Below are 12,641 nucleotides of genomic sequence, written 5' to 3' on the forward strand. Positions count from 1 at the left end.
AATGAAATTAAGTAATTTCTAGACTATCGGTATGAGCCCTCTAGCCTGCAGATTGCATACTGAGGTGTTTGTTTTTTGAGGTAGGGTTTCTTTGTGGAGTCCTGGCTGTCCTGGAACTCAATCTGTAGACCAGGCTGGCCTTGAATCCACAGAGATCTGCCTGCCTCTGCCTCCCAAGTGCTGGGATTAAAGGCTGTGCCACCACTGCCCAGTGGAATTCTGAAATCTTTTTTGGTTTTTGTTTTCTGAGACTGGGTTTCTCTGTGTAGCCCTGGCTGTCCTGGAACTTACTTTGTAGACCAGGCTGGCCTTGAACTCAGAAATCTTCCTGCCTCTGCCTGCCGAGTGCTGGGATTAAAGGCATGCACCACCACCCTGGCAGAATTCTGAATTCTTAACTGAATAGTAGTCTGGGGTTCAGTGTTTAACATCCCCCTCCCTCTCGTGACCCAGAAATCTAGGGTAGCCCCCATACATCAAAGCATCAGTAAGGATTTCAGAATTTGGGGGAAGGGTAGATGGTGGTGACTTTGAGTTGAAAAGAGAATGTAGACAAGTTACAGGTTTTCATGTTTAATTTGAGGATATACTAGAACTTTATGTGGAATCTATGCTGTGTTCCATCGAACCTGAAAGGGAGACCTACATGCTAGGCCAAGGACCCACCCACAATCTTTCTTCTGATAAAAATGTGAAGCGTTCTTTTCTCAATGAAGCACAGCTACCTCCCCAGATAGGAACTTGACACATGGGCTATTTAGCCTATACAGTACAACTGTAAACAAATGCAGAAACTTATTGGGTTAGGCAGGGCTTACCTAAAGCAAAAACAGGAAATGTGCACCTTGGCTACCAGAGGAGAGCGATGATGCTGATGTCATGCTCAGTTCTATATGCTGTGTATCCAATGAGATGTCCAATGCCAGTGAACAATCCCCATTGTTTTGGCCACCTGTGGTCAGCTGCTTTTGCTTATTGTCATCATGTTTGTGAAGTGTATGTATGTGTGTTTTCACCAACAGCTGGAGCAGAGCCAGAAGGAAGCCTCAGATCTTCTAGAGCAGAACCGGCTTCTGCAGGACCAGTTAAGGGTGGCACTGGGCAGAGAACAGAGTGCCCGGGAGGGCTATGTGCTGCAGGTAGGGTGGGCAGCTGCCAAGTCAGCAGTGCACTCAGGGGCTTCCATGTGAAAGTTCTGCTCAGGCCTACAGGCTAGGAATGTGCAAACATGGCAAAGCTATGGTCAGTCAACAAAGACCAAGGCTCTTAGTGCCGTGGTGTTCTGTACATTGTCCTTGCTATTAGGACATTGATTTGGGGGAATATGTCCCAAATCTCTACAACTGAGGACTTTCTTTTGGTTATGAAATCATTTTGTGATCTGTTCTTTGGGCTTTCTAGACATTGTGCTTTTGTGAAAACCCATGTATTTGTATGTCATTTCTCATTGTTTTCACCATAGTGAGATTGGGCCCAATGCACATACTGAAAAAACCGGACCATACAGCAGGCCAAGTGTCACCTTAGGGCCAACAGCAAGGTAGTATAGAGCTTGAAAATTATACCACCAGCCACCTACCACCATTCCTTTTTAACCAGTCTAAGTTTCAGGAGGATATAGGACCACCTAGCCAACTTAACCAATCAGGAGCAGGGTAAAAATGGTGGCAATTAGGTGCTGAGCTGATGGCCCACCGTCAGTGTCCTCCTCTTCAAGGCGTTTTCCAGAACTCTGCTGCACTCGGATTCCTAGAGTACCCCTGATGTGGATAGCCTGGTGTGAGGACAGGCACTGGGCTTCCTAGGACCCACACTAGCTCTGGGACATGAAGAAGATGGAATGTTGTCTTGGGTACTGCCATGCTGTTGGGGAACAAAAATGTGAGGGAGAGTGGAATGGGGTGGTAGAACTGAACTGAAGCTTTCAGCAAAGACCAAAGATAAAGTACTGGTTTTAGATTGCTGTTATGGTCCCAGGTTCTAGTCTTTCTAGTCTCTAGTCTCTTCCCACTGATCCCAGAAATACACTTCTTCCCATACAGTAGCAGCCTTCTGTGTAATGTAGAACTTGCTCTCCAAAGGCCTTCAGATTTCAAAGACCTGGACTCTCTGCCAAATTGCTCGTTGACATGCCCATACCGTTGTATACTAACCTTGATCTTTGTCATCAAGTTGCAAGTGGACCTGGAGTCCTTCACTCCCCTCCACCAAAGCCCTCCTTTACCTTCATGGCTGTCCCTCACACTGCTGTGTGTGTTTCTGGCTTACCCTTGTCCCCGATCTGACATTATTGTACCATCTTCCCTTGCAGCCAAACTCACTGTTGTCCTACTTCAGACCTTGCCTGGAATTGGCCATGGCAGGCATCTCCCTTCTACACAGCCCACTCAGAAAGCCTTTAGGGTATTCATTCAGACCATCCCTAATTTAAGGGTCATTTTCTTAAGCCTTTTTAGGTTCCATCATACAAGCCTTGACTTCATACTTGTTGGTAAAGACACCGCTAAGGAGCTTTGCACATTGCTAACTTGTGTATCTGTCATGGACCATTGTGTGCATCTACACTCAACAGCCTTGCTCAGCATGGGGGCAGCTTCCTGCTGAGCCTAATAATGATTACCCAGGAGCTTCAAAATGCTTGCAGTCAAAAGTGAAAGGGGGAAAGGGGCTTTGGGGGCACTGAGGGTTCAGAGATGCAAGCTCGGGGTAGGGTGCTGTGCTAACTGCTGGGAGGGCTGCTAACTGCTGGGAGGGCTGCATGCTTTGGTGAATGTGGTGTGGAACTGGAACCTACCTGAGTGTCACATCTGTGGCTTCCCCACCAACAGACTGAGGGAGCCTGGGCAGGCCAGATTCTAGGTGGGGCTCGCCTAATGTAGCCGTATTGTCTCCCCTCTTTATATTAATTAGTCTGTCTCTCTTGTGTATATTAATTAGTCTGTCTCAGTATGGGGAGTTTTGTGTTTTATTTTGGGTTTTGCATGTTTCACTTTTATTTTGAGCTTTATGAAGGTTTGTTTTATTACATTTTGCTTCATGATCTGCATTCCCCTTGTTCTGTCTTCTTCCAGGTAGAGATTAGTTTTCTCCTTACGGTGGAGGCCTGACTACGCTTTCTAAGGAAATGTCCAATGTTACTTTGCTGACATCTCTCGAGTAGTTACCTGCCTTCCTTCTCTTCCTGTCACGGAAGGAAGTGACGTCACTTTCTTGTGCCTTAGGCCTTGTGCTGCTTTAAACATGTGGTCTAGAACTGCATACTTTGTTTTGCAAAACCAATTATTTGGTCCTTCAGTCTCTGTTGTACTTCTCAGTGTGTTCCATTACTCGGCTTTATTTGGTTTATTTCTTCTAGACACTGTTCAGTTAGAGCTGTTTTATTGGTGTTTTTGTCCTGTGTTCTGTTTATGTGGAAGCAGCTATATTTACCCAAAACAAAACAAACAAAACCCACATTAATTTGAATTTCTTTCTTTAAATGAAGAAAAAAAGTTGTGCAAAGGATTAAAGGCAAACCCACAAAGGAGCTTTTCTATGATTGATCCTGGCCAGAGGTGTGACACTCAGAACAGGGTGGCCTGAGTGTTACTAACCAGTATTTAATCGGTTTTTTTAAGACTGAAGTGGCCACCTCTCCATCGGGTGCCTGGCAGAGGCTCCATAGAGTCAACCAAGACCTGCAAAGTGAGCTGGAAGCTCAGTGCCGGCGGCAGGAGCTCATCACACAGCAGATTCAGACCCTGAAACACAGCTATGGGGAGGCTAAGGATGCAATCCGGCACCATGAGGCTGAGATTCAGACCCTGCAGACAAGACTTGGTAATGCCGCTGCAGAGCTGGCTATTAAGGAACAGGCTCTAGCCAAGCTCAAGGGTGAGCTGAAGATGGAGCAGGGCAAGGTTCGTGAGCAGCTGGAGGATTGGCAGCACAGCAAGGCCATGCTGAGTGGCCAGCTGAGGGCCAGTGAGCAGAAACTCAAAAGTACAGAAGCCCGGCTATTAGAGAAGACACAGGAACTCAGGGACCTGGAAACACAACAGACATTGCAACGAGACCGACAGAAGGAGGTGCAGAGGCTGCAGGAATGCATTGCTGAACTCAGCCAACAGCTGGGTACCAGTGAGCAAGCCCAGCGTCTGATGGAGAAGAAGTTAAAGAGGAACTATACATTGTTGCTGGAGAGCTGTGAGCAAGAAAAGCAGGCACTGCTGCAGAACCTGAAGGAAGTAGAGGACAAGGCCAGTGCCTATGAGGATCAGCTACAAGGTCATGTGCAGCAGGTGGAGGCCCTCCAGAAAGAGAAGCTGAGTGAAACATGCAAAGGCAGTGAGCAGGTACATAAGCTAGAGGAAGAGCTGGAGGCCCGTGAGGCGAGTATCCGCCAGTTAGCCCAGCATGTACAGAGCCTCCATGATGAACGGGATCTCATCAAGCATCAGTTTCAAGAGCTCATGGAACGTGTGGCCACATCCGATGGGGATGTGGCTGAGCTCCAAGAGAAGCTGAAGGGAAAGGAAGCTGACTACCAGAACCTCGAGCACTCACACCACAGGGTCTCTGTCCAGCTACAGAGCGTGCGCACTCTGCTGAGAGAAAAGGAAGAGGAGCTGAAGCACATTAAGGAAGCACATGAGAGAGTTCTGGAAAAGAAAGACCAAGACCTCAATGAGGCTTTAGTTAAAATGATTGCCTTGGGCAGCAGCTTAGAGGAAACAGAAATTAAGCTGCAGGAAAAGGAAGAGTGCCTGAGGAGATTTGTGAGTGATTCTTCCAAGGATGCCAAAGAGCCTCAGAGTACCACAGACCCAACAGAAGAGGGCAGTGGCATTTTGCCCTTAGGCTCAGTCACCAGAGTATTTCCTGGCTTTGCTCACTCTCAGCCAGAGGATGAAGATCCAAGTGCTGGCCTGGGGGAAGAAGGGAGCAGTGGTAGCCTCAGCAGAGAGGAGAACGCCATACCCCCAAAGTCAGCTGATGTGCCTGAGAGGGAGGGGCATCTGCAAAGCACATCTAAATCTGATCAAGGAGCCCCTATAAAAAGGCCAAGAATCAGGTTCTCCACAATCCAGTGTCAAAGATACATACACCCTGAGGGATGTGCAAAGACATGGACTAGCAGCACATCATCAGATACCAGCCAGGACCAGTCACCCTCAGAGGATAGTGTGTCCTCAGAAGCTACCCCTAACACGCTCCCAGCAGCTGCAGATGCTGAAACATACATCTCTATAATCCACTCTCTGGAGACGAAGCTCTATGTCACAGAGGAAAAGCTCAAAGACGTGACTGTAAGGCTGGAAAGCCAGCAGGGGCAGAGTCAGGAGGCATTGCTTGCACTGCACCAGCAGTGGGCTGGCACAGAGGCACAGTTGCGAGAGCAGCTCCGTGCCAGCCTGCTACAGGCTAGCGCTCTGGCCTCTCAGCTAGAGCAGGAAAGACAACAGAAGGCCACAAACATCGAACACCACCCTGGGGAGCTGGAAGACTTCCAAACCAAAAATAGCCAAGCCCTGACATGCTTAGAAAACTGCTGGAAAAAGCTAAGGTCTTTGCCGTGGGCTGACCAGGAGGAAGGCCAGGATGCATGTGCAGCCTCCCTGGCTAACATAGAGAGTATGCTTGTGAGTGCCATAAAGGCCCTTCAACCGTGGGCTTCCCCTGCAGAGAGCAGGATGCAGGCTGAGCAAGAGAAGGAGCACCCCATGGAAAGTGGTATGGCAGCCCCTATGCAGCAGCCCTGTCAGCCCATCTTGAATGAGCAGGAGCACAGGAAGCTGCTTTCTGCTCAGATAGTCCTGGAGGCCTCACTCATCAACCAAATAGCTGACTCTCTAAAAAATACCACTTCAGATGTCTATGGTGTTCTCTGTGAGCTTACTCAGTCAGGGGAGTGGCCACTGAAGGAAGAAAGTGCTGTCCCCTCTGCTGGGGCTCCAATGGAGATCTGGGCCAAGAAGGTACTGGTGAATGGTGAGTTCTGGAGCCAGGTCGAGTCACTAAGTAAGCACCTAGGGACACTGGGAGAAGAAACAGCCTGCACGTCAGGGGACAGGCAGCAGCGCACTCCCCAGAGTCTGGCTGATGCCACATGGATTCGTGCAGAGCTCAGCTATGCCACACAATCAGTAAGAGAATTGTTCCACCATAGGCTGCAGAGCATACAGGAGACCCTACAAGGGACCCAGGCAGCCCTACAGCAGCACAAGTGCATGCTGGGAGAAATCTTGGGAGCCTACCAAACCCCAGACTTTGAAAGAGTAATACAGCAGATCTTAGAGACCCTCAGGCATCCAGCTGGCAGGGAGGACCAGGTACAGACATCCTGGGACCAGAGCCCATTGGGAGAGATACTGAGGCCAGGCACAGATGGCTCCCAAGAACCTTTGCAGGCTTTGCATCAGAGCCCTGAAGTCCTTGCTGCCATTCAGGATGAGCTGGCCCAGCAGCTGAGAGAAAAGGCTAGCATCCTTGAGGAGATTTCAGCTGCCTTGCCAGTCCTGCCTCCCACAGAGCCACTTGGGGGTTGCCAGAGGCTTCTGCGGATGTCCCAGCATCTCTCATATGATGCTTGTCTAGAGGGCCTTGGTCAGTATTCTTCATTACTGGTTCAAGATGCAATTATTCAGGCTCAAGTGTGCTATGCAGCATGCAGAATTCGGCTGGAGTATGAAAAAGAGCTGAGGTTTTACAAGAAGGCCTGTCAGGAGGCTAGGGGGGCTTCTTGTCAGAAACGTGCACAAGCAGTTGGGGCCCTGAAGGAAGAATATGAAGAACTTCTCCACAAGCAGAAGAGTGAGTACCAGAAGGTTATCACCCTCATTGAAAAAGAAAACACTGAGCTCAAGGCCAAAGTGAGCCAGATGGACCATCAGCAGAGATGTCTACAAGAAGCAGAAAACAAACACAGTGAGAGTATGTTTGCCCTACAGGGCAGGTATGAGGAAGAGATCAGGTGCATGGTGGAACAGCTGAGCCACACTGAAAATACACTGCAGGCTGAGCGTAGCCGGGTTCTCAGCCAGCTAGACGCCTCAGTCAAAGACAGGCAGGCCATGGAACAGCATCATGTGCAGCAAATGAAGATGCTGGAGGACAGGTTCCAGCTGAAGGTTCGGGAGCTACAGGCTGTTCATCAGGAGGAACTGAGGGCCTTGCAGGAACACTACATATGGAGCCTGCGGGGAGCCCTCAGCCTCTACCAACCCTCACACCCAGATTCCTCACTGGCCCCTGGGCCATCTGAGCCCAGAGCTGTGCCAGCAGCCAAGGATGAGGCCGAGTCCATGACCGGGCTGCGAGAACGTATCCAGGAGCTGGAAGCCCAAATGGGTGTCATGCGAGAGGAGCTGGGCCACAAAGAGCTGGAGGGTGATGTGGCCGCCCTACAGGAGAAGTACCAGCGGGACTTTGAGAGCCTCAAGGTCTTTAGCACCATTTATTTTTCAGAGCCGCTTCTCTTTAGTGATGCAAGAAAGGGGACATCGTGTGCAACTGAGGTCTTGGATTTGGGCTAAGAGTTAGTTCTTAACTCTCACTCATGCGCCTCTATTCCTGACCCAGAAGGGAAGCTAGCAAGAAAGCAGCATCCCTGTGGGAAAGGAGAGTAAGGGCTTCCCTTGCCTGACATGCCTCCAGGCATGGACGCCCTTCACCTTCTTACTCTCACAGAACCCCTTCTGGCTTCAAAGTTGAGGCATCAGTTTGAGGACTGCCTCACATCTCTGAAGGGCTGTCACCCACCTGAGTCTTCTCAGAGAGCAGGGTTTGGACGTCATCACACAGGGATATTTGTAAAGCAGTGTCAAGGGGTCCTTTCCTACCTTAGCTTCCCAAGGCAGAGTTGGTGTGATGAGCACCGGGTCTGAGCAGGCTTCCCACAGTCTCCCAAGCTGCCTGTCATGCTTCTGTGAACACTCCTTTATCATCTTTGAGAATCCAGAGGTGGCCTAGTAGCTGTGTCTTCATCTTCTTCCCCACTGGAAGGTGGACAGGCCCCAAGGGTGCCTGTGCCAGGTTCTAGCTGTCTTTTTGCAGGCCAGTGTTCCTGCCACAATGTCTGTCACAGCTGTAGCTCAGCAGGGCATCTATGACTGTTTCCCAATACCATCTCCACACTATAGGGAAATAATGGAATATTCAGGCTGGAGCTTCTCCTCGCTCCCTCTGTCTGACACAGGGCAGGTTGATGGTACTTGAGGCACTAGTTCTCAGCATTCTTTTCCTGACTTCTGTCTAGATCTTTAAAAAACATTAAGCATTGTGAAGAAGTAGAAAATTGTATATTCAGTGATCCTGTGGGGAGTGTGTACCACCATCGCCTGTGCCTCTTTGCAGCTGCAGGAGCCTCCACAGGCTGGCAACTTCATAGGCAGTTAGCGGGCTGTCAGAATAGTTATGAAGGGCTCAAGGCTACCTAGTGGGAGAGCACCTTAGAAACAAAAGGTACAGGTTAAGAGGAAGCATTGGGCTTGACATGTATGTCTGTGCCCAAGAACTTGAGGCCCTCTGTGGGGCTTGTGGCCCAGCTGCACAGCAGACTGTCTTGAGAGTGAAGCAAGGAACAGTTTTTCTCTGGGTTTCTATCCCAATCAGGAAGCCTGGGCTGCTGCTGCCCCTGCCTCAAACCATTTGCCATGAGTCCACATCTTAGTCACTGAAGAACTTGTTTTGATTCTGGGGATGATTTAAAAGCTAAACTTTGGAGCTAGAGAGATGGCTCAGCATTTAAAGTACTTAGCAGCAAGCATGAGGACAGGCGTTTGAATGCTTAACACTCTGTAAATGCCGGGTAGGCACAGTGTGATGTGGTCCCCTTATACTGCTAGCATAGGCAGATGGCAACGAAGGGTTCCCAAAGATAGATAGATTAGTAAACCAGCAAGCTCTGGGTCTGGTGAGAAACTGTAGGAGGTGCGAGTGATCGAGGCAGATCAGCATTCAGTGTCAGCCATCAGCCATGGCTTTTTTTTTTTTCAAAACAGGGTTTCTCTGTGTAGCCCTGGCTATCCTGAAACTCACTCTGTAGACCAGGCTGACCTCAAACTCACAGAGATCTGCCTGCCTCTGCCTCCCTAGTGTTGAGATTAAAGTCATGTACCACCACTGTCCAGCACACTCAAAAATTTTTAATTGGCTTATAGAGTGACAATTATCAAATATAATACATTTGATAATACAATGAAGCAACCTAGTTGTTAAAGATACATTAGTATCTGTTATAGGAATTTTGGACCCTATCTGCATGTATTCCAAGATGTTCAAATCAAAATAAAATGGAAAAGACTTCCTATAGGGCATGCATCTATTATATGGACCTTAGAACCTGAAATAAGCCAAAATTTAAAACATTCTCAGCACTAATAGACTTCGACAAGCAGAAACTTGCACAGTAAACAGTCTGTAATAAGTTCCACTTAAACTGCAGGCACAGTAAACAGGCTATGGAAAGAAGGTGACTGGTACAGCACACACAGTGCACTCAGCCCCAGGATGGAAGCAGGAATTTAAAGGTGCTGAATAGAGGCTCTTGGAAAGGCCCCTCAGTGACACGAGGCTCAGGAAAAACTATCAAAGCCTGGTGATTGGATGCTTGGTGTTCTTTATTGAATCCATTAGCAAAATGATGGGGTAGGAACACAGAGTTAGAGCCACATTTCTTCAGTTTCTTTAAATCCTGAGAAAGCTTGTTTTACCCAGAAGTGGCTATCCCAAGGTTATGCGGAATGACCTACAGTCAAGGTAGCTGTGAGCTGCAGATGGAACAGGGCATGCACTACTGTTTGATTGGGGAGGGCAACCCTGACAGGCCAGGCCTGTGGGGCTCCATGGCTTTTTTTTTTTTTTTTTTTTTCTGCTAGAATCACGAGCCACATTTTGAGACCGTATTATTTCCTGGATCAAGCATGTGGCTACCTTATTTATTACACAGGACAGCCACTTGGAGGCAAAGAAAAACCAATAAACCCTCTTCCATTCTGCAGGCTACATGTGAGCGAGGCTTTGCTGCCATGGAGGAGACACATCAGAAGAAGATTGAAGATCTACAGAGGCAACACCAGCGGGAGCTGGAGAAGCTGCGGGAGGAAAAAGACCGCCTTCTGGCTGAGGAGACAGCTGCCACCATATCAGGTGGGACTAAGTCCGCGAGCTCAGGCTTCTCACGTCTTGGGCTGAACCCGTAGTTCACAAGAGAACTGGCCTTAACACCACTTTTCCCTAAGATTTAACTACTTCTTAGTGGGTGGTGGTGGGCAGCAGCTCTATCCTAGCCATCCTTAAACTCCCTATGTACATGAGGATAACCTTGAACCCACTCTCCTTTATTCACTTCCTCCATGTTGGAGTAACAGATAAAAGACATGCACCACCCCACCCTGTGTATGTATTCCTGGAGATTGAACATAGTTTCATGCATGGTACTAGACCAAATCAGTGCCAGTCATAGCCTTAAGCTTCATTTTGGAAAGAGGTATTTGAAGATTCAAAGTGAGTCAAGGACTAGCTTGAGAAGTCTATTGAGAGCCTCTAAACTAAAAGCTAGTGCCCCAGCTGTTTGTGACATTGCAGAACTGGTCCCTAATAGGTGTCCCTCACTTGGAGTACTCTTTGACAGAATATGGATATACTCTAACACAGCCCCTGCAAGTGTGTCTCACCCATGTCATGTTGCAGTTTCTCCACGTGATTGATGACAATACAGTGGCTTATGGTAACACCAGGGGGAAGTGAAGCAGCTCTCAGACACTGGCTTTGTAAACTCAGGCATGAATAGAACATTGACATTTACCTGATCAGTGTAGAGTTTTTCTGATAGCAAATATAACATACCTGTAGCCCTTCCAGGGGGAATTGTGAATTTTCTCAGCCTTTATCTATCCCAGAGAACTGGTCTAGGATAGACCAGCCTGCTTTGGAGTCCTACTGCTGCTGAAATCAGTGTCAACAGGGGACAGACATCACATTAGCCTATCATTGGCCTTGTGGAGGGATAATCTAGTAGAGAAACTACCACTTGTAACCCTAGATTTTGTTGCTAAAGGTTGTTTATGTCCTTCCTGCAGCCATTGAAGCCATGAAGAATGCTCACCGAGAGGAGATGGAACGAGAGTTAGAGAAGAGCCAGCGGTCTCAGATCAGCAGCATCAATTCAGACATAGAAGCCCTGAGGCGACAATACCTGTGAGTCACCAACCCTGTGAGAGCCCTGTGGGAGAGGGCTACTTTACCAAGTCAAAGACAGCTTTAAGGATGCTCTTGGGGAGCAGAAGAGACCTTGGTTCTAAGGACAGCCCACACTATTTTGCTCTCAAGACTGAGCCCTAAGATGCAGAGAAACAAATGTAACAAGTGACATTTTAAAATCATAACTTAAGCTAGACATGATGATATTTGTAATCCCAGCACTTAGTAGCCTGAGGCTGGAAGATAGCCACAAATGTGAAGCCAGCCTGGGCTGTATATGGAGACCCTATTCTAAAGCAAAACAGTACTTTGTACTTATTAGGGTTGACTGCAGACATCATCCCCCCAATTTGTTTGGACAACTGCTACTATATCAGCACCTTAAAAGGAACCAGGGTCTAGCTGGTGTTTTATGCCTGGTATACCACAGCAGTTTGTGTTGAAAGTAGCCACAGTGCTGTAGAATTCTCATGAACTGACTACACAGACAGCACCACATGCAGCATGGAAACACTTTGTGACGTTCTCCTCGGTAGGAGTCATACTGCTGGGGACCCTTGGGTTAGCACCAGAAGTATCTATTGATAAGACTTTGCTGAGGTCTCTGGAATGTTCTGGGGCTAAAAGCAACAACTCAAGAAGTCCAGTGGTCATGCTCCCTGGACTGGAGGCTCATCTAGAAGGTCCTTTTCGACTCTTCTGGCCATGGGGTACTGAGAAAAGTCCCTCCAGAACTGGTTTCCTATTGTGCCGAATGTCTGTGCTTTGAAATGATACACTGCCCAAGTGGTGTTCTCCACCTATGACCTCTCAAAAACACAGCTCTGCTGGCACACTGGTTCTGATCCCTAGTTGTATCACCAGTGTGCCAGCTGATAGAGTCAATTCTGCAAAGTGTCCCTGACATTCTATGGGCAGACATTGTGCTATCAATGTCTAGCTATCCCGGTCCTACAGTAGAGGCAGGGCTGAACATCCCCTCTCCCTGCAGGGAGGAGCTGCAGTCAGTGCAGCGGGAGCTGGAAGTCCTTTCAGAGCAGTACTCCCAGAAGTGCCTGGAGAATGCACACCTAGCCCAGGCGCTGGAGGCCGAGCGTCAGGCCCTGCGACAATGCCAACGTGAGAACCAGGAGCTCAACGCCCACAACCAGGTAAGGCCAAAAAAAAAAAAAAAAAAAAAAAAAAGCCAAGCCCCACCTTCATTTAGGCTACTAGCCATGATACTACCATGTCGGCCCTTCCTGAGACTTAAGAATCTGGTGACTTTTCTGAATCTGATCCTTTAGTTGGAGTATCTCAAGTCTGTCTCAGAGTTGGGGGTCTCTGTCCTTCAGTGCTGGGCTTACTCTCTCACATTTGTTTCTATAAGTCATGCTCTTAAAATTTAGTACTCCTGCCAGGTGTGGTGGCGCACACCTTTAATCCCAGCACTCAGGAGGCACAGGCAGGCGGATTTCTGA

At 48.4% G+C, this 12,641-nt stretch overlaps 1 protein-coding gene across 7 annotated transcripts in view; it reads left to right on the plus strand.

Annotated features, from left to right (window-relative positions):
* The window catches only part of Mprip (myosin phosphatase Rho interacting protein), a 122,959-nt gene that overhangs the window by 95,394 nt on the left and 14,924 nt on the right, over positions 1–12,641 (plus strand). For 5 of the 7 annotated variants that reach the window (XM_029546009.1, XM_029546006.1, XM_029546010.1 and 2 more), the window contains 5 exons: positions 1,023–1,139; positions 3,618–7,421; positions 9,981–10,128; positions 11,061–11,178; positions 12,173–12,332. In XM_029546009.1, the coding sequence (XP_029401869.1) occupies positions 1,023–1,139; positions 3,618–7,421; positions 9,981–10,128; positions 11,061–11,178; positions 12,173–12,332 (4,347 nt within the window). The remainder of the gene's footprint in view (positions 1–1,022; positions 1,140–3,617; positions 7,422–9,980; positions 10,129–11,060; positions 11,179–12,172; positions 12,333–12,641) is intronic. The other 2 variants (XM_021213237.2, XM_021213236.2) reach the window with 1 other exon arrangement.

Source organism: Mus pahari, chromosome 14 (genome assembly GCF_900095145.1).
Source record: "Mus pahari chromosome 14, PAHARI_EIJ_v1.1, whole genome shotgun sequence".
Taxonomy (NCBI): Eukaryota; Metazoa; Chordata; class Mammalia; order Rodentia; family Muridae; genus Mus; species Mus pahari.